The sequence below is a fragment of the Plectropomus leopardus genome, chromosome 10, assembly GCF_026936395.1.
Source record: "Plectropomus leopardus strain MGB_pleo_1.0 chromosome 10, ASM2693639v1, whole genome shotgun sequence".
NCBI classification, from domain to species: domain Eukaryota; kingdom Metazoa; phylum Chordata; class Actinopteri; order Perciformes; family Serranidae; genus Plectropomus; species Plectropomus leopardus.
The window spans coordinates 2766748-2787940 of record NC_142185.1 but is presented as its reverse complement, the minus strand read 5'-3'; the positions used below and the strand labels follow the sequence as shown (position 1 = coordinate 2787940).

Genomic DNA, 21193 nt, shown 5'->3' with positions numbered 1-21193 from the left:
ACGTAATGTAAACAACCAGTATGAAAGATTCATACTGGTTGTTTTTGATTTACTACCTTTTAAGCAAAAGGTAATGCCTCAATTCTTTTTTCTCTGTCTTCTCTGGTCATGTAGCACCAATGTCAAAAGTATTTGCGTATTTCTACTGCAGAGATGGCATAGTTTTATGTGAGGACTCTCCTTATATCGATGAAATATTCCTTTAATGGTTCAGTCAAAGAGTCCTCCATATATAAAGGTAGACATGGTAAGGCTATGGGATAAGGGGTATTCAGAAGCTGTTGCAGGATCTATCTAACTTTGTTTGAAGTATACTGAGGTGTTTAAATGTCATAACTACTCTTTGCAAAGTTTTTCTACAACTTGGACTTGGACTACAACACCGCTTCAAGATTTCTCTCATGTGGATCTTGCTAGATGTTTGGTTCATACAAGAAGAACACCCCATAGGGATAATCTGTGAAAACACTACACAGTCCTTTGAATGGACTTTTAACATAATTTCAAATGGACCTAGAATGTTTACTTACATACTCATTAGTGTAGGATCTCTTGGGAAGAATCATCCTTTAGATAGCCTATTTGTGCTGTTCAAGGAATTCTCTCACTTATCTGCCAGTAAAGTCTAAACCAAACTTCAGATTATTTCCTCAGGATGTCCATCAAAACCACCAAAGGAATGTATACTTGTCGGTGGAGAGACCAACAGTCTGTAAGTTTGCATGATGTTAGAAAAAGTCAAATTATTGTCATAATCTGACTGAAATTGTACTAAATTGAATTTCTCAAAGTTTGACTAACACACCTACATAATGCAGCTGAGGTTCAATTTATTTGTTCATGTATACACCTCAACTGGACTTGATTTGGACAAGGTTTTCCATAGTCCACTTTATATGGTAAAAGAAAGCTGTGAAAAACGATGATGAAGTGGAAGGGAAGAAAACAAAACAAGATGAAGGTACCAAGTATAGAGCCAGCATAGAGAACATATGAAATGTACAACACCAAAAAGTTATTCATGTGGTCCCGTCCAACATGAGACATGAGACCTGTTTGCTGCTTGCTAACTTGTTTAGTATGTGACTTAATAGACCAACCAGTAGAAGGTCCAACAGCAACTAGCTGAAAGAGGACATATCTCTACCTACCATGGAGGAGTTAGACATGCTTATGTCAATAAATGGATTCTCCTCCAGTGATTGTATATTGGGACAAGGACAGCAGTCCAAGTATATGGCTTTTTTGAACTATAGCCATAACTCCACTTGACTGTGCATGTATGACCAGTTGTTGACTAAAAGAATAAAAATGCAGAAGCACACAACAAAGCCAGTCCGCAAACTCAAGCTATGTCAGCAACAGCAGGTTGTTAAACCTTGCAAAACCGTTTAAAAGGCTGTTTGTCCCCTTTAATTATGCAAGGCCTAATTTATTATCCCTTCAGAGTGAGACAAGTACTTACAGATGATGTAGTAGTCCCTTCCTCTGAAGAACTCCAGGCCCCATAGATTGGGACTGAACTCCTGGAACTTGAGGGTGAACTTGACATCCTGGTCGGGTTTGACACAGTTGAGGAGCGGTGTGTCGGCCTTGGTGATGGTGCAGCTCTCCAGCTGCTCCCTAGGCACCATGTATACCTTGTAGTATTCCACGCCATCGCTGACCCCGCCATCCACACGGGGGCACACAATGTCCAACTTATCCCCGATCTGGGGGTACAATACCACGCCTTGGCCTGGCACGAATCTGAAAGGAGACGCAGGAAGGCGGGGAACAAGGAGAAGAAGAATATCAGTTAGCTGCAGAAGAACTGATGACAAATCATTCATTATGCATTGCAGATTGGAGTGTTTGCCATTGAGCCTCTCCATATCTTTCAAAAAAAAAGAGAAGTCGACTTAATTATTGATGTGGTAATTACTGATTGGGTCCATTAATTTCAGATGATGAAGGATAATGGCAGAATGTGTGATGTGTGTATATGTGTGTACGCATGTGGTGCAAAGTGACCCCATATCTGAAGATAAAATCACAGCTTTTCTCCAGCATTGTGGCAGCGATGGAAAGAGAGAATAATTAGGCGGATAAATGAGGAGAAGGCGATGCGCTTCCCGGATGCCAAGGAAATGGGCAGAACAGCTTTGGCATACAAAACAGAAAATTAAAAAACAATAAAAGCCCAGCTTGGTGAGGCAAAATCACAACAACAGGAAGAGCAGCAGAATCATGCACACAGATAGACATAGAGCCTGGAGGGGTTTGTCTGGGAGTGGAGTTGAATTTCCCTAAATTCTTCCCAAAAGTAAAATAATGTCGCCATTTAGTCTTCGAGTGCTGTGAGCCCCTGCAGCACTCCTGTGATTGCACGTACTCGCACACACACATTCACAGTTGGAGCGCGAGTTGGAGGTGAAATCTTATATTTATCTGCTAAACCAATTTGCCCCATGATGCTTGAATACAATTTGAAATGGTAACCATGAAAGCCCTGGAGGCTTTTTTATGTTAGACTGTAAATACTGGTTCCAGTAAATAGACAGGAATTCATTGCTAAAAGTGACTACTAGAAATGATGGGAATATCAAGTGGGACCGTTACACTTTAACGTGATGATCGTATGTACAATAGGACAGATTCCGAGCAAAAGACCAAAACAATGGGCCTTTACCCACCATCTAAATCGATTAAGTTATTAGTTGAATGACAGAAAAATTTCATGGAAACTATTTTGATCACATAATTGTCATTTGTCAAGCATGGACACCAAACATTACCTGGGTAAAATTTGCAGCTTTTGTTTAATATGATAGTAAAGTGAATATCTTTTGACAGTTGGTCAGATAAAACAAAACATTTTACGACATTATCATGTGACATTTTGCACCATGTAACAATCCAAACAATTAATTGATTTGTTGAAAAAATAATTGTTAAATTAAAAATAAATTAACTGATAGTTACAGCCCTATTGTGAATTACAAATGTAATTCGACTGCAACTGAGAATTATTTTCTTTGTTGATTAATTTAACAATTATTTTCTTAATTAATCAATGAGTTGTTTGATCTGTATAATGTCAAAAATGGCGAAAAAATTCTGTCACTGTTTCCTAAAGTCCATAATAAATGTTAAAAGGCCAAATGTAAAATGTGTTGCCTGTAAACAAATTCTGTAAGTCAGTAAGTTAACATAATAAGTTTAACTGGAGTCAACGTTTGACATTCTAAAATGTCTTGTTTTGTCCACAACCCATTAAGTTCACTGAAAAATGGTCAACCAACTTAAATAAGCTGGAAACACAAAATTGAGTTTTCTCAACTGGATATCGGAGCAGTTTGTTTTAATCTAACTTGAAAACATGATTCAATAATAATCTTAAATAATTTATGTTTTACTGATTGAAGTAATCATTTGAAGTTGGTTAACAGTACTCTTTTTTCACAGAAAGAGAATGAAACCAGATAATATTCACATGTATGGAACTCGAATCAGAGAATTTTGACTCAACTAAGTTAATAAAGAATCAATTATCAAATTAGATGAAGATTCATTTAATAATAAAAAAATAGATTACTTTAATAAATTATCATTTCAACTCTCATGTTTAACATATATCCTGTATGTACAAAAGTCTTTCGCAGGATCAACATTTTCTTGTGAACTCTGACTTCTTTTCCTGGAAGAAAGCACAAGAGAGCCTGAGATCATCTCATTACTAAAGCAATGAGACCCAAAACAGCATACTGAGGCCTGAGCACCGGCATACAGCTTTTACTGGTTTTTTTTGTTTGTTTTTTTTCTGACTACAAAGACAGCCACCTCAGGGCAGCAGGGGAGCCTTCACACAGGGGACGGGTGGCAAGGCACTGTCGGTTCATAATTAACAAAGAGCTCTAAATGAAATAGCGGGGGGGGGGGATTCAATGCATATATATACAGTCAACATACTGGCTGCTAGTTCTCTCACAGTAGCATTTTTCTTCTTGTGTCTATCTCTGTCAAACACAGTTTTGAGCATTCAGATGCAGACACATACATTATTTCTCCTTCCTTCCCCAACAGCGTGCATCATCTTCTTTGCTTCCAGCGTGCACTTGTGAACGAGCGAGCACACTGATATGCACACAAACACACGCCAGATCTCGCACGTGCACACGCAGTGGCTAACTAGGCCGAGCAAAATATTTTTTCTGCCCCCTGGGGACACACTCAGCGGTGGTACAGTGTGTCCAGTGACGGACACAGGGAGAGAGAGCAAAAGAGGGAGAGAGAGAGGGAGATGGAGGAAGGGTATATATGTCTATGCATTGCAGCGCCATCTGGCATCATCTTATCAGCTGTGTGTGTGTGTGTGTGTGTGTGTGTGTGTGTGTGTATCGGAAGGGAGGGGGGAATTGGAGCAGAGAGAGAGAGAGAGAGGAAAGGTCCTTAGAAAAGCCTTGGGGGCTTCGCTTCTACACAAACACTGTGCAGCTGTAGGTGTATGCATTAACCTTGTGTACATGTGTGTGTGTGTGTGTGTGTGTTTGTGTATGTGGGTGTGTGAGCACGGTTGGAAGCATCCATTCATGCGTGCAAGGTGGCATGTGTGTTTATACAGGGGTGAAAGCATGCATGCATGTGCTTATTTGAAATGTCTGTGTGTGCGCGGCGGTCGGTGTGTGTGTAGCATGGTGTTGCTTGTGGTGGCCGTTATTTATCTTAAGAGGTTAATCTAGAAGTGCCTCAGTACTCTGCTGACAACACAACAGCAGATCCCTATCCTGCAGCTCCGCAGCCTTATCGCCTTGTCCCATCATGCTCAGCTACTCAGGATCCATGTGTATCAAAGCTGCTTGTATTCTGAATCTGCTGTGCTCTTTAAAATTGATACCAGTCTCATGTCTGTCATTAAGTTTGATGCTGGAGTCAGGACAGGTTCAGCCTGGATTATCTTTAAGGCTAAAGGCATGCTGAAACACTCAGCCTGCTCTCGGTTAAAATATACTCCTGCAAACAATTTGCATGTTGTTTGTAGGATTTGGTGGTATCACAGTATACCAGGGTATTTAGAAATCCCGAAGGTATGTTTTTCAATGCCTCTATAAATAAAGCTCATTGTATGTGGTGCACAGCATGCACCACCAGAGCTTAGTCTCTGTTCTCTACTGGTGGAACAGGCAGCTGAGCTGAAAGACACAGTGACACCTAATGGTGGAGGGAGAAGTTACAGGACTGTAAACAGCGAGCAGCCAGCAGGCAGCGAGAGACTATGGGGAATAACTGCATGTTTTTTACATCTAACTTGATGAATTAAGAATTTATTTCAACTACACTTAAGTTGGTGATTGTTGGAACAGTGGACTTACTTCCTCAATTACTAACAAGAGTAACCAAGACAGTCTTATTTTGTTTCTGTCGAGTTTGCATGAAGTGCAATACTCAATAAAGCCTCGTCCGACTTCTGTAACTGAGAGACACCTGATTTTTAAAGTTGTACAGTTGTATTTCTCTATGTAAAATAGGTAATAGGTGGAAAATGGTTGTGTGAATATTACTTTCCATAACATTTTGTTGGTTTCTATCATGTGTTTGTAAGTCTGAAAAGCTTAAAGTAAATAGCGCACATGCTGTTGTAGCTCCACACACTTTTTCTGTCAATATAGGATGAAATACATCTATTGCACATCTCTCAATCCTGAAAAAGGGATCCCTCCTCAATCACTCTTCCTTAGGTTTCCACCATTTTTCTCTTTTTTTGTTTTTTCCCCCATTATAGGGTTTTTGGGGGTTTTGCCACAGAGGACTATCATATACTATAAAGCCCTCTAAGATAAATTGGGATTTGTCATAATGGGTTTTAAATATAAAATTGAATGGAACTGAAATATTACATACCCTCCAAGCCTTGTTGTTTGTTTACACAGGACAAATTATGGGTTTGAGGGGCAGTTTCAAGATGAAGGTACCCACACCATAAATATTTTTTCAAACAGAAAAATAAAAAGTGTCTTAAAATCTCATGAACCGATTAAAAGTCAAAATATAACACAACCCACAAACACACACACAAGCAGGCACAGGTCCACACCTACTGCACACACGCATACACGGTGAACAGGTGAATCATTTCCAGTCTTTTCTAATGACATATTTAGCCAACACCTTTCTGACAATACTATCATCCAGGGCGTCATAACTTGTGCCCTGCCAGCCTGAACGCTATCTTTAAAGGAAGTGGGCAACTAGCAGGAGATCAAACAAAACCTACACAATGTTAATGCACAGAGAGAGCTGGATAACACACACACACACACACACAGATGTGAAGGAGCTAAAGGAAACATCCTCATCTCTTTCTGTCACACACAAACGCCGGGTGTCTATTCTGTGTGTTTTACTTCCCTGAATATGAGATATGCTATCATAATGGCTGTATCCTGTTCTTTCACTGCCTTTACTATTCCAAATCGAGATCTGCCTTAGCCAGGGGCAAGAGAAACAAGACTAACACACACCATCCTCTCTGTTACACTCTTGTATTTTCGCCAGCTGATTTACAGCAAAGTGCTGCATAATGAAAGCATTCAATAACTGCTGACAAAGAGGAATAAAACTGTTTGAATGTGGGTTTAAAGATAAGCTGCCAAGAGGCTGATTGAGGGCAAATATGAGCTATTCTGGATTGTCTCTTAGAAAAAAACACAAAGGGAGAGGGAGAGATGGCATAAACGAGAGAGGAGATGAAGACAGGGAGGCTGTCAAGTCGGACACTCATTCATTAGCTGGGCGCCTCCCTTCCCGCGCTCCGTCTCCTCCCCTGCCGGTGTTTTGCGATGGCTGAATGTGTGTCAGATACCAGACACCTTGCCCAGTGGCAGCCAGTCAAACCAAGCACCAGGTACAACAGGTACACAAGGTCACACACACATACACGCAGCACAAATAGTAAGGATGAATACAGGGGAGGGGGGGGCTCTAAATACATAAAAGCTCTCCCTGCCATCTCATGATTGTAAATTAATTTGACCCCCACCCCCACTCTGCTTTCAGGAACACTTGGCCTTTCACCCCTCCTGTCCCCCCTCCTAAAAAACCCTTCTTTAGTCAGACTCCCCCACCATAAATATTCCTGCACCAAAGAGCTGAGCCCACTTCATCACAGCGGTGTGAGCTAGTCTGGAGATCAGGCATTAAACGCATTAAAGACTGAGTGTAAACAACTGGGGGGTGATGTAAAGACATTCATTTACTTCCTTGGACTGACTATCTACACTATTGGTTACCTTATAAACTTTTAGTTTTAACTTTTAAAAAAAAGTAGTGGCCTGGCTGCCTTTAATCTTTAAGTTGACTGAATTTCAAGTTCATTCATTACAAAATGCCCTCAACTTGTTTTCTTAAATTCAGTCATCTTAACATTTTACAGCAGCCCAGACACAAACTTTTGTGAGTTAAAACATATGCTATCTTTTTACAGTGAAAGCAGTATGTGGAAGTTGAAAAGTTAGCATAAAAATGTAAAATGAAATGGGGGAGAGCAGGGTTATTCGGAACACTTTTGTATCATTATTAAAATTTAACAACTTTACTTCAACAGCTGTTCCTGTTACTTTAAAAGATAGAAACAAGTCATGTATGGCTTCAGAGAAGTTATCAATCTAATAGTATTCATGTTGGCTGCACTGAAGTATAGATAGATGATTAATCTAGTCATTGAATGGGCTAACTTTTAGAAGCAATTAACTATTGATGGGGTTTTTCTCTTTTTTGAAATTTCCTGAGGATTTATGGCTTATGTCTGTTTTATATAACTGTAAATTGAATATCTTTGGTCTTTGGACTCACACTAAACAGGAAATTTGAAGCTCTGTGACGAGCATGTTTTACTATTTTGATAATTATACGATTAATCGAATACATGAAAAAAAATAATTGCACTGTAAAAAATAATGCATTTGTTTTAAGTTAAAATAGTGTCCTGGCTACCTTAAGTGTTTATGCTGATAATAGTCCTCATTTTGGACTATTAGGAAGTAGACAAATCATTACAAAATTACCTCAACTTGGTTTCTCACATTCAGTCAACTTAAAATTTTAAACTTTTTAAAACAAATAGTTAACTTGGATAGATATATAAAGCGAAAATCACTGTGATTTGCAGCTACAGTTTTCTGTCATGTCTAAAAGATTTGTCCCTGTCACAATGAGGCCAGCACTCCTCCAACAGTGCACTCGGGCAGAATGTGTAATCACAGGAGGTGATGGGAGCGGGAAAGAGACAGAAGAAAGCAACAGAGACACACAGTAGCACTCGTCTTCTCTGCTCCCTCTATCTGCCCTCCTCCACCTCCCCCACAAACAAACGCACCCACAGAACCAGCAGAAGAGTTAAGAGAGAAGCCGAGCGGAGCTGCGGGCTCTATAAGCCGGCCTCATTGCTCTCATCTCTAAGCACACCGTCGGGCCATTTGGTGGGAAGGTGAGAACAGCCACAGGTGCCTGAACTCTCTCCTCACAATCTCTGCGTCTGTCAGAGCCAGAAATAAAGCCTTTTATACTGAGATGGTTTTCATAATGAAACAGCAAAAATCAGACAGCTGCAATTTTCTCCACACAAAGAGCCCTCGCTGCTTTTCTCTGAAAAAAAAAAGGTTTGAAAGCAATGACTTGCGCCTGTGATTGCTCTTTAGAGAGGACGTCCACGGCGCAAACTTTCACTAAAAGGCAACACACTTAACGGTGAAATTATCTTTTGTGAAATATGGAGTTGTAAATTTAAGGGTTGAGGGGGCTTTTCAAATCAAGTGTGTGTCTCTTCAGCATACGTGACGAAGCGTGTTGAGTCAAGCACACATGTGGGCGACACTGGGTGACTGCTGGAGACTTGAAAGAACCATGTGACATCTGTTTTTTCTCATTTATCTTCTAACCACCTTTCTTCACCTTTACGTTTGGTGTCTTTTTTAGTGTGTGTTTGGCGAGGGGAGAGGAAACGTTTGGGGGAAAAGGAGCAAAAGGAAAGAAGGAGGAGGACTGCAGACTTCCTGAGGTTGTGACCGCTGCATCTGTCAGTAAAAAACAACAAAAAAAGTTCTCGTGTGAGTCTGAAGCTTTCAGAAAATATTTGCTTTAACTTAAAACAGCTAGTGTTCAGACTGCCTTACATTTTTAAGTTGAATGAATTTGAGAATTTGCCTTATTATGTATAATTAACCTTTTAATGTCTACCGCTGGATGTTATTAAAATAAAGTATTTGTTTTAACTTTTAGAAGTTAGTGTCCAGGCTGCCTTAATTTTTTGAAGTTAACTGAATTTGAGGAGATAAATTAAGTCATTACAAAATGACCTCAACTTGTCTTCTTAAATTCAGTCAACGTAAAATTCTAAGGCAGGCTGAACACTATAGTTTTGTTGTTTTTTGTAAGAAAAAGCAAATACACTCTAAAATCAGACAAACTGATCTTGCTTTAAATTGTATTAATTGATTGCCTTGAAAGAGGAAATTAAAGATGACTACAAGTCTTAATTTATGTTTACTTTATATCTAAGTGTTAACATGACTTGAAATTTCGCTTTATTTACTGAATTTTGTGAAGTTATTGCAAATTGAAGATGACAAGTGGAATGACCTTGTTCTTTCTTCGTGTTTGCAACTGCAGTAAACTAAATTAGTCTAACTTAACTTGTTTATGACAAAGAGGATTTTGCCATTGATGAAGTTAGGTGATCTTCGAGTTCTGTTTTGTTAACATGCATAAGAAAATACAAATATGACTATATACTATATAATTAAATTTGTCATTTTTAAGTTGCAACAACTTCACAAAATTCAGTAAATATAAGTAAATTTTCAGTTTTTAGATATAAAGTAATCAGAAATTAGGATTAATAGTTATATATACTTAGAGTACATTTTTCAAGGCAAGGTTTTCTAAATTTTTTCAGTAATGTTAACTTGTCAGATTTTAGTCTTAGAACTTAAAAAGTTACATGGAACTAAAAATGTAACAGGGTGTCTCCCCCTCTTGTCTCTCTGTCTCTATTTAAACCACTGGATTCTTGGATATGTGTGGCCTCCCTGGTGTAATCCCTGGTCCGAATCCCACCCTGTCTTTTCCTGTGGCCCCGGAGTTATGAGAAAACAACGGTCTGCTCTGCTGCAGATCGAGAGCAACTGTTTGAATCCCAACTGCAATGCAAGGATTCATTAAGGCGGCAGACAAAGAGGCCAAGCCTGGGCATGGAGAGGGTTAATCCACCCCGCGATTCCTCATAGCACCCCGGCTCTCGCCCTCTGTAGGCCGAGGGGACAGAGGTCTTTACGCCGCCTGTCACCCTCTCCCTGGTTTTGCGAGCCCTCAGCCGTACCTTTCATCCAGTAATCCAGGCCTGTGGGTTCTGAGCAGGCCTAGACATAATTACCCTCCTTACCCCCAAGGGGCCTCGACGCTCTCTCTCCTCTCTGTTTCACTTCTCTCCTGTTCTCCTCGCTCCCTCTTCTTTTATTACACAATCTTAATCATCAACTTTTCTCCTGGCAGTAATCATTAAAAAGCCACGTCAACCTCCATAACCCCGGCAGCGTGAACTCGCTGTCGAACATGGCAGGATTTCACTTTCTCTCCCTCCATTTTTCCCTCGCCCTCTCCGCCGATCGATGGAGCTAAATTAAAGCAACTGATCTTTTCTGTGTCCGTGCTGTGGAGAGAAAAGACGAGGAAAAAGGCAAAATAAGAGGCACTGCAGGGGATTTTTGGGTAAGGAGGGATGGCTAGAGGAAGAGGGAGGTTACGACATTCAGCACAAGGCCATTCACTCATTCATCATGGACCTGCATCTCTATGCCTCTCTCTCTCTCTAACCCCCCCTGCATTCACAAAAGGACCCACAGAGGTGCCCCCGTCACTGCCCGGTCACAAAGGGCCTTTGGGCTTCTATGTAATCTCTTAATGAACTGCAGTGGAAGAGAGGGAGCGCTCCTTTTACATAAACCATGTAAAGCAGGCCTCTCTTTTGTTTCTCCCTCCCAACTACAAAATGGATTACCAGGAGAAGGAGGTGTGTGTGTGTGTGTGTGTGTGTGTGTGTGTGTGTGTGTGTGTGTGTGTGTGTGTGTGTGTGTGTGTGTGTGTGTGTGTGTGTGTGTTGCAGGGACTGAGAGGAGGGTTGGTGGGGTCCTTTTTTTTTTTTTTTTTAAAGAAGGTTCATGCATAAGGGCAGTAAAGTAGTAAAGCGCAAACAACAATGAGGTTTAATCGACACAGCCGTGGGCCCTGTGGAGGGATTTTTTTTTCCTGATAGATGCACACACTTTAACGCACACACACACAGTGAGAGAGTTTCTTTATCCTCTCCCCTGGCTGACACACACAAAGGCATGAGACTGGCCTACAGCCTTCACATTTCTAACATTCATCCTTCCTTGAATAGTCAAAGAGGAGGACTAACGCAAACTCAAAGAGAGACGCAGAGGCAGGGACAACTCGGGCTGTTGAGCATATTGCTGACCTGCTGCAGAGAGATATTCACGCTTCGGGGTCCTCTGTTACCGAGGAGGAATAAGTGACACACAGGCACTTTGAACAAGCTGTGAAAGAGGATAATACACTCACAGCAAAGTTATTTATCAGACATTAGCTAGCTGGAAAATGGTCTCAAACCTTAATAAACTCGGCTGGACCAATCTCTACCTCCTGTGTTTCCATTTACTTAAATCCATTGAAGCTCATGTTAATTCTATTGGAGACCCCGAACTTTCCAAAGCTACATCAGGAGACCTGGGAGACTGTGACTTTCCATCAAAGTTTTGGCAAAATGTTAGGTTTATTGTGAAAATTGATGGTTTCAGAGGCTAAAACTATCAAAACATTTTATCATTTTTCTGGTACAAACCAACTTCTTTACAATTTTGTGAAAGCAAAGTACTTGTTCACTGCAAAACTGTCCTTCTCAACAAGTTATTAAGTCCCAAAATATTATGTTAACAAAACATTTTGGGACTAAATAACGTGTGAGAAATGATATTTTGTGTGTATACAAGTAGCTGTTGCTATGACCTTAGTTCAAGGTGTTTGTTCTGGAAAAAAAATCAAATAATAAAGTGTTTTCATAGTTTTAACCTCTGAAATCATTGATTTTTACAATACATTTTATGTTTTCTAAAATTTTTTTTTTTTCGCAATTTTCCAGCTTTTGGAAGTTTGGGATGTCTAATAGAATTAATAATGAGGTTAAATTCATTTGTTAAGACAAAACACAGGCACCAAGTGACTGGTGCATCAGTTTAACTAACTGTGCTCTTCCTCCTGCGTGGTAATGAGTAATGAGGAGAATCAATGAGAAAAATTACGTCAGTGTCTCTGTGAAATGACCTAAATTTGTTAAATGAAACAGTTTCAAGGCAGAGAACTTGAACTTATTGTTCTCGCTCTGCTCCAAAAAGCGCACTGAGCTGCTTTAACCTAAAGAGAAGGAGGCGCGCGCTCACACAATGATATCACTCTGTGGCCTTTTACCTCTGAACTCCTCACCCAGACAAAGAATGCGCAAATGCACGCACTAATTCCACCGGAATGCCCGCTGCATTTGTGGCATCTCAAGGCCTATACTTGCTCTGAGGTTGGACAGATTTTTTTTTTTTTTTTGGTTCTGTCCTCTTTTTCAAAATCAAAAGAGACACGCCAATTGAAATGACACACTAATCTGTAGCTCCAACATGGACAGAAGATCATGAACTGGCTCTGGCAGAAAGACATTTGAAAAGAATAGAATGACTTGTTGGCTGATCCGTGAATAGTCACAAAGCCTAATCGGGAATCAAACTGATCTACATACTTAGCATTATATATTTTCAGTTTCTAAGCAGTGTTCATATTTGCTATGATGTGTAACTTTACATTGGCTTAAAATGCCACAACACTTAAGATTCAAGCGTTTAAGGGGGGGGGTTTCTCATCACCGCCTCTCTATTTAGGGCCAAATGGTCATCAAAGGGCACCAGTCTGAGGACTGGGTGGGATACGGTCACACAGCGACATGTGTACTGGAATATAGGTGCGCAAAGTGCCGTTTTGTGCCTTGAACCGAGCTAAAGGTATAAATGAGCGCGTCATTGCGCGCACAGTCAGGATTCAAATTCACACAGATGGCTGTGGCAGTCAAGAGGCTAGAAGGCCGAGTGTGCTGCATATAGAACACCAGAGCTCTGTCCCACAAAACCATCCACACACACTGAAATGCACGGTATGAGGACGGCAAGGCCCCGAGCGCAATTTAAGATTAATTTCCACGCAACAAAAGACACCTGTTAGTGCATCAGAACGTCTCCATTGTGCGTGTTTCGGTGCGGGAGACTGAGAGGAAAGGGGCTCTCTGGCTGCATCCCAGCCAAAAGCTGAATTATTGAGCGAGTTCGAGTTTGGCCGTGACGAAACGGCCACAAAGAGGAGCGCCCCCCGCCGGGCTCAGACCAGGGGTGTAGAGGAGGAGAAAGACACCTTTTTTTATTTGCAGAAAGGAGTTTAACCGCCTTTCTTGGCCTGTGGGGAGATTTAGGGGGCAGATGGAGGGTGTAAATTATTTCAGGCTGCTGAATGTGATATTCTAACGGGCTAAAAAGCGTATGGGACATCCTGATAATGACGCAGCCAGCTCTGCTGTTTTGGGGGTTTTACGTCAGTCTCGTGGCAGGAGCAGAAATGGTTGGAGAGCAGCGGGTTTGGGCGCACGACGGTTTATTTCGTGTTTTTGTCTCGTGAAGCATATTTTCAGCATAATCCGCCCCAAAACTGCTCACTGCTCTGTGAGTTATTTATTTATTTCAACACAAAGTGTTGGGAACCGCAGCAGAGCATCAGAGGCCCGGCGGTGCGTCCCAGCAGCTCCACGATGCCTCCGCCTCGGCACGTTAAGCACAAGGCTTCATTTCTGCTTCATTAATATTATCTTCATTACGGAGGATTAAAAAAAATAACATCCAATAGGTGATTCCGTGGAAACACAACTGCGAGGGAACAAACGGGCCTGTTAATGAGCTCAATACAGCGTCAAAGCTCTGCTCTTTTTAATGGAATCGGACCTGTTACAGACTCATGAATTTTTATTAGTCCAAGTTATTATTGAGCGAGGACGCGAAGCGTAAAGTTTAAAAAATATTTACCGAAAATAGCCAAAATGACCCACAGGTGTGAATAATTTAGTAGCAATATGCCAGTGAAAAGTAAATAACAGATGGATCACACACACTATGAGTCGTTTGATTCTCAGGCGGGTTTGAGTGGCACAGTAACGCACGGCCGAGCGGGCCCTCGCCGTCCGCTGCGCGTAAATATTCCCCAACGGCGAAACAGTAAATCTCTCAGTTAAAGCAGCAAATCAACGAGCAGAGCTGAATGCAGTGTCTTTTATCTTGACAGGTGTGTTTTTTGGATTGATGGCTTTATTAGTTTATGTGTATTATCCGTGCGTCTAACCCAGAACACAAACCTTAACTCAGCTCCAAAATTGTGCGAATGAAGCGGCAGACGGAGTACACATCGATCATGAAGGCTCTCTGGCTGCATTTATTTGGTCAAAATCTCACTTTCCAAACGCAGATGTTTTTCGCAGAAAAAGCAATGCAAGAATAATAGGCGAAGATCGATTTAAATTTATGATCACGCCACTCTGGGAGCTCTTTGTTCCGCTCACTGTGAGCCGAATTCAAGAGTTGTTTCTGTAAAACTACCTCATGATGACTAGTGTTATTTTACGCATATGCGCCACGGGCGGCAGGCAAGCAAACGTTTAATTGTGTGATTTTTCAACTGAGTCTGGCGTGAATTCGCCGCCGCACGGGGATAGCGTACGGACGGCGTTACTGGGGCCAGTAATCAGCTCGGCTCGCGCTCCACTTACTTGGTATTTGTTGTGTTCCAGTAGATGGACTCCAGGATGAGCGCACGGCACAAGTCCACTTTGAAGGCAATAAACAAAACTCCAAAATAATATCTCCACATCGAGTCCCCCATGGTTAGCCGGCTGCGCGCCTCCGGGTGGGGTGCACAATCCTTTTTCAGAATAACCAAATATGTCCACACGCAAAAAAATAAAGCGCTCCAGAAAACAATTTCTTCAGTTTAAATCCCGATCCAGTGCGCACGGAGCCCCGATCAGAGCATCTCCAGAAGAGAGACCTGCTCCAGAAACCAAAGGCGCACGGCAGTGGTTCATTCAGCGGACAGTGGGTTTATATTCTCCCCTGTTCAGAGCGCACACTTCACGCCGCTGTAATACATCCCTCAGAGAGAAAAAGTGGATGGAAATCAATACAAATATAAATCCCCCTGCGTTCTAGTCCAGCATTGCCAAACAAAAAAATCCAGATCTGCAGCGGAGAAGAGGACAGAGATGGCTGGTGGTGGAATGGTGAGATATTCCCCTCTCAGCTGGTGCTGCTGCTGCTGGTGGTGGTGAGCAACAAACTGTGGGTGACAGCAGCAGAAAAATGGCGAAACAATGAGGTCGGATGGTCAAAATGAAGCAAATGATCAAATATGAGAATGAAAGAAATCAAAGGAGCTGGGATGGAAGTTCTCATACTAAGAGGTCCCCAACAAGTGCCGCGGCTCGCTCCTGCAGATCCCGTCCCCAAAACGGCCGCAGACAGACGGAGGGGATGATGCCTCAGCGCTGCTCCGAAACCTGGATGGAAAGTAACTGCAAGGGAGCGCGACTGGGAATAATATTTGGTGGAGCTGCTTTGGCCCAGGCCCCGCCCCCCGCCGCCGCTGATTGGTCCCTCGGTGGGGAAGTCAATCGGAGCTGAGCTGTCAGTCAGCGGGGGCAACTGGTTCAGTACGGTGACTAGTGGTGAGCGAGACGGGGGAAAATACAGTTGAATTATTCTTTTATCAATAGACAGGTAGATAACTTCAACCTGAATTTTTATTTTTAATTATAACGATTAAAATTCTCATAACAGATATAATTAGTCCAATAATAGGACGCAAAGTGATAATAAAGGCGAATTCCCCTATAATTAAGACATATTAAACCATTCCTCACCTAAAAAACAAAACATACACAAAACAGAACAAACTTCAGAAATAATGTTTTTTAACTCCTCTTAACAGCCCTCAAACAACGAATTACGCGCACTTCTCACGTGTTTATCATTGCTCGGAATATTCCCCAAATACACAATAAAAGCAACGAGAAAACATTTTCCCCCATCAGGCTCATACACACAGGAGTGTATTGTGAAGCCACAGTGCTGCTGCACGGCTCCCCATTCACAGCGCTTTATCGCTCAAGTTTTTTGCGAAAGGCACGAGCGCCCACTAGCGGAAAAGCCGCCTTCCTCCACAGCTGAGGACAGTCAGAAACAATCGAAAGGAGTTTCATTTACATTTAAATCAAACTTAGAAATCACAAAATGGAATGTATCAAATGATAGAAAATTAAATTTAATATCAAAACAGATGTTTTTTCCTACTTTAGAGGTCGTTTAACCCCTCGAAACCGGGGCAAATTGGTTTGATTTCTTGCAAAAGCACGGGGAGAAGGCCAATGAGCAACCGAAGACATGGTCAAGAATGAGCAAGAAATTAGTAAGTTATAAGAAAATTACCTAAAAGTAAGCAAAAAGAAAAAGAAAGAAGAAGAAATGACCCAAAAAGTGCTTTTAGTTCAAAAATATGTATTTTAATTCAATGAAATAATTTTGAAATATAATTTTGCGTGGCCTAATTATGAATATATTTTCTGGACATTTTTTCTTTTTTTTCATTTTAATTACCCCCTTTAAAAATAATTAATAAAGTTTTTTTCTTGTCACAGTTTAATGTGTGGGACATTTTTTTTACCAAATGCTCACTGCTATTATGAAAGAAATCAAACACATTTGCTCATATTTCAAAGGGTCAGACAGCTTGTGAAAGACGTCTGAGCAAAGCACAAGACCTCGATCCAGGTCTCAAAGAGTTAAAAGTAAAATCCACATGTTTTTTTTTTAAACTTTAAAGACGTTTAAACAGGTTTTACATTTTTTATTTTTTACAGCAGGCTGGCGAACAAAAACTATTCAGTTATTATTATTTATATTATTAGACCTATTACAGTGCTGTAGGCTATAAGCGCCGCCTGAGCTGTTAAAACATTATTTTGCAGCACATTAAAGTTCCTTCAGTCTAATTGAAATGTTACACATTCACACTTTGCTGAAGTTTTAGTCAATGGCCTCTAATTTAACGCACGCGCGCGCACACACACACACACACACACACACCAACACCAACACCAACACAGACACCTCTGTCAACTGCCTGAATTCAGCGTGTGAAGTTTTGACACTTTTTAACGACTTAATTCGATTTTGTTTGAGTCTGCGCTGTGGATTGCGGCTGTGTGTTTAGCAGTTGATCGGGCTAATGGAGCACCGGGCGGAGGACCGGGTGATCCCGGACCCTGTGCACTCCTCCCGGCCTGGAATAAACACGGAGAAAGCACAGGCTTGCACCACTCTGCGTGTTTATTGCAGTAGTGTGAACATGAGATTAATGCCATCCAAAAACAGGTGAGAGGAAGCTATAGAGAATAGATTAGATTATCAAGACTGACACGCGGCTCTGTGCGCACGGCCCGCTGCACCTTCTCTAAATATTTAGGGGCTTCTTTAGTTGCTGCAGAGCAAAGATCAGAGAGTTTAGAATATTTCTGTAGGGACTTTGGAATGTGTTTTAGAAAGATGAATATGCAACACTATCTAATCTGACAAGTTGATTTTACTTTGAAAACAGTCTAGGAAACTGATTGCCTTGAAAAATGTAAGTAAATATAACCATTAGTCTTAATTCATGTAGACTTTATCTCATTCTGAAGTTTACTTAAGTTTAGTTATATGTACTTAATTTTGTGAAGTTATTGAAACTTGAAAATGACAAATTTCATTCAATTAATCTTCCAACGTTTAAGCAACTTCAATAAACCAAGTTTACTGTACTATATCTGCATTATATGGCAGTGAAAAAAAAGAGAATTGTTAACCTAAGTAACCCTTTAAGTTTGCTTAAAACACAACTGCTTAGAAGCCGAGTTGAGGACGCTTAATTCATGTAAGGCACCGACTGAAGTAATTGTTTTAAGTTGGCTAACAATTCTCTTGTGTGTGTGTGTGTGTGTGTGTGTGTGTGTGTGTGTGTGTGTGTGTGTGTGTGTGTGTGTGTGTTGTTGTTGTTGTTGCAAACTAGTCAATCACATTAGTATCTTCTTAAACATGTTAACAAAACAAAACTACCAGTTCTCCTAACATCATCGTTGGCTAAATCTTCTTTGTCATGATAAGTTAGTCTAACTTGGTTTACTGAAATTGTTAACACTTAGAAAAGAACAAGGTCATTTCACTTTTAAATTGCAACAACTTCACATAATTAAGTAACTAGAGATACATTTTTAATAAAAATAATAATTAGATATAAAATAAACAAAGATTAACAGTGATATTTACTTTCCCTTTTAAGGGCAATCAGTTTCCAGTAAAGTAAAATCAACTTCTGTAATAGTTTGAGCTATTAGCTTATCACTGTTATATTTCTCAAGTTATTTCAAATAAAACTTTCAATGCAAATTGCCCCTCTCAAACGTTTAGTATTGATTCTAAATGAATTATTCTGTCTGTCATTGGGACAATTTCCATGTAATCCACTTTATCTTCTGACATTGTTGGAACAACAATAGTTAAAGTCCTGTCCAAACTACTTTCCTGTTTGCAAGTGTCAAGCTCAAAGATCCACAGTTGAGTGTGAATGTGTGTGTGTGTGTGTGTGTGTGTGTGTGTGTGTGTGAGAGAGAGAGAGAGAGAGAGAGAGAGAGAGGGGGACAGAGAGGGTCGGGTTGATGTTCAGGAATGACGCTCCGCAGCTGCCGGCGGGCTGACGGACTGGTTTTAGCCCCGCAGAGGAAAAAGGAAGAAACTTAAAAATGAAGAAACTCGAAACTTCCTCTGCGCTCTCATCCACAGCTTTTCCCACCTCAATAATACATTTATGACACAAAACTAACTATACATGAAATTAAAGTAGCCTATGTGAGTTTGAGGCAGCAATTAACAGCTCAGAAAGAAACCTTCTGCCAGAAAATAATTGCAAAAACAGGCATGTTTTAGGAATATTTCATGGAGAGAGAAAAAAACATTTAAAATGCATTGTGCGCTTTTTTTTCAGCCACTTTTAAACTTTTTAAACACAGACAGAAAAAACACAAACTCAGCTTCACTAATTCCACATTTTAAGAAAGAGTACAGGCATTTATATTTTATCTCTAAAATTATTTTGTGGGGAGGTTTCCAAAGCCAGCTTCCTGTCTGCACCAGCTAACTTAAATTTATTCCTAATGAGTGGATCTGACTGCAGAGAGCTGCGCAGAGCTCCGCGGAGAGACCAACAGCAGCAGCGGGACACAGAGCACAGGCCGCCGGACACTGGAGCTGTTTGTTCCACGGCGCACCGGAGCCACCGGAGCCAGCGACCGGGCTGTCGGTGATGGAATGCGGTGGTGAGCTCTAAACTCCAGTCTGAGCCACAAATGTTGACATGAGTCATAATTTAATAAGAAAGGAATGAAAATAGCGTTGGCGCTCTGATCTCGGTGAACTGGTTAATCTGGGGTCCCGAGTTTAACCATTTATTACATGATTCAAACATTCATGTCTTCATCCATCATTCATTCACTCGCATGTTTAAATGCAGCCAACAGTTAGAACTGGATTCATTGGTTGAAAGTTTCATGTAAAATCAAACTGTTTCCTCAAACAGTGGTTAAATCCAGGGCCGTAGCTAGAGTCAACACTGGCTGGGGGGGCAAACCCACCAAGGTGGTGGTTGGGGTTGGTGGTCTCCACCCAACTAGCAATATTCAGTTCTAAAAACGTTCTGAGAATAATGCATTCTTTTTTAAGTTAGGGTAATTATCTATATTATCTACATCTATAAATGATCTTAAAATAGCTTAAAATAGATATATACATTTTTTAAAACATATATTACAGGAACGTTTCATTAAAAAAATAATTTAAAAAATGCGTAGTCTCTTTTGTTCTCAAAGCATTTCCTGAATGTTGCTTTTAAAATGTTCTTCCGTTGTTCTCGTGTCATATTGTGGAAACATTTTACAAAGAACATTCTGTCACCTCTCAACATCACCAAAACATCCTCAGAATGTTGCAGTGAAAATGTTACGTCATAGCTTTTAACCTCACAGGAACATTATTCGAAAAGATGAACACCTTAAAAAGTTCTCCAAACATTACATTTAAATGCTTTCTTTAAAACATTATAAAAATTTGTAGGTAACGTTAGCCGTTGTTGTGGGGACCTTCCCTGCTAGACGAGTAATACTTTTTAGCAAAATAGAATTAATTTTATCAAGGGTTCCCATACATTTTCATGGATAAAGTTTCAAAAAGTTTTACATAATTTTTTTTAAGGATCTATAATGTTTGTTTGTTTGTTTGTTTGTTTGCTCCTTCTGCCCAACATTTTTCAAACATAATTTCAGCCAGACGGCACGCATGAATGGAAAGATAAATGCAGGGAGAGCATGACGAGATGTATGGGATGATAAACTAAACGTCATGCATCAAAGCATATTCCCAGCTAGCAGGGAAGCGTTTCCACAACATTGGCTAACATTACCTACAAGTTGCAATAATGTTGTAAAAAAAACATTTTAAATAATGTTCAAAGAGCATTTTAGGGATGTTTATCTTTTCAAATAATGTTCCTGTAAGGTTTAATACTGACTCAGACGCAATGTTCTAACTGCAACATTCTGAGAATATTATGGTGATGTTGAGAGGTGGCAGATCATAGAATGTTCTTTTTACAAAACTTTCCCACAATGTTACATAAGAACAAAGGAAGAACATTTTGAAAGCAACATTCAGACAATATTGTTGAGGACTGACATTACAGACCATTTTTTTAAAAATGAAAATGTAATGTTAACCAAAACAAACTAAAAAAAACAAACATTTTTAATCTTTTGATGTTTATAGAATGTTACCCCAACTTCTAGAAGAATATTCTGAGAACTAAAAGAAAACTTGCCACTGAAAACAATGCATTGGTTGAATTGCACCATTCTCAGAACATTTTTAGAACCGAACATTGCTAGCTGGGTTAGAACTATGTTACGTCAACAACTACAGATATAAATTTCCTGTTATGTTAC

General features: G+C 40.4%; 1 protein-coding gene across 1 annotated transcript in view; it reads right to left on the bottom strand.

The window, feature by feature from the left end:
• efnb2a (ephrin-B2a) overlaps window positions 1-16578 on the bottom strand; it is a 39610-nt gene extending 23032 nt beyond the window's left edge. Inside the window, exons 1-3 of the mRNA XM_042494008.2 lie at window positions 15566-16578; window positions 14882-15447; window positions 1466-1749 (exon numbers count right to left, since the gene is read on the bottom strand). Of these exons, the coding sequence (XP_042349942.1) occupies window positions 1466-1749; window positions 14882-14994 (397 nt within the window). The 5' untranslated portion in view covers window positions 14995-15447; window positions 15566-16578. The remainder of the gene's footprint in view (window positions 1-1465; window positions 1750-14881; window positions 15448-15565) is intronic.
• Window positions 16579-21193: the final 4615 nt, after the last annotated feature.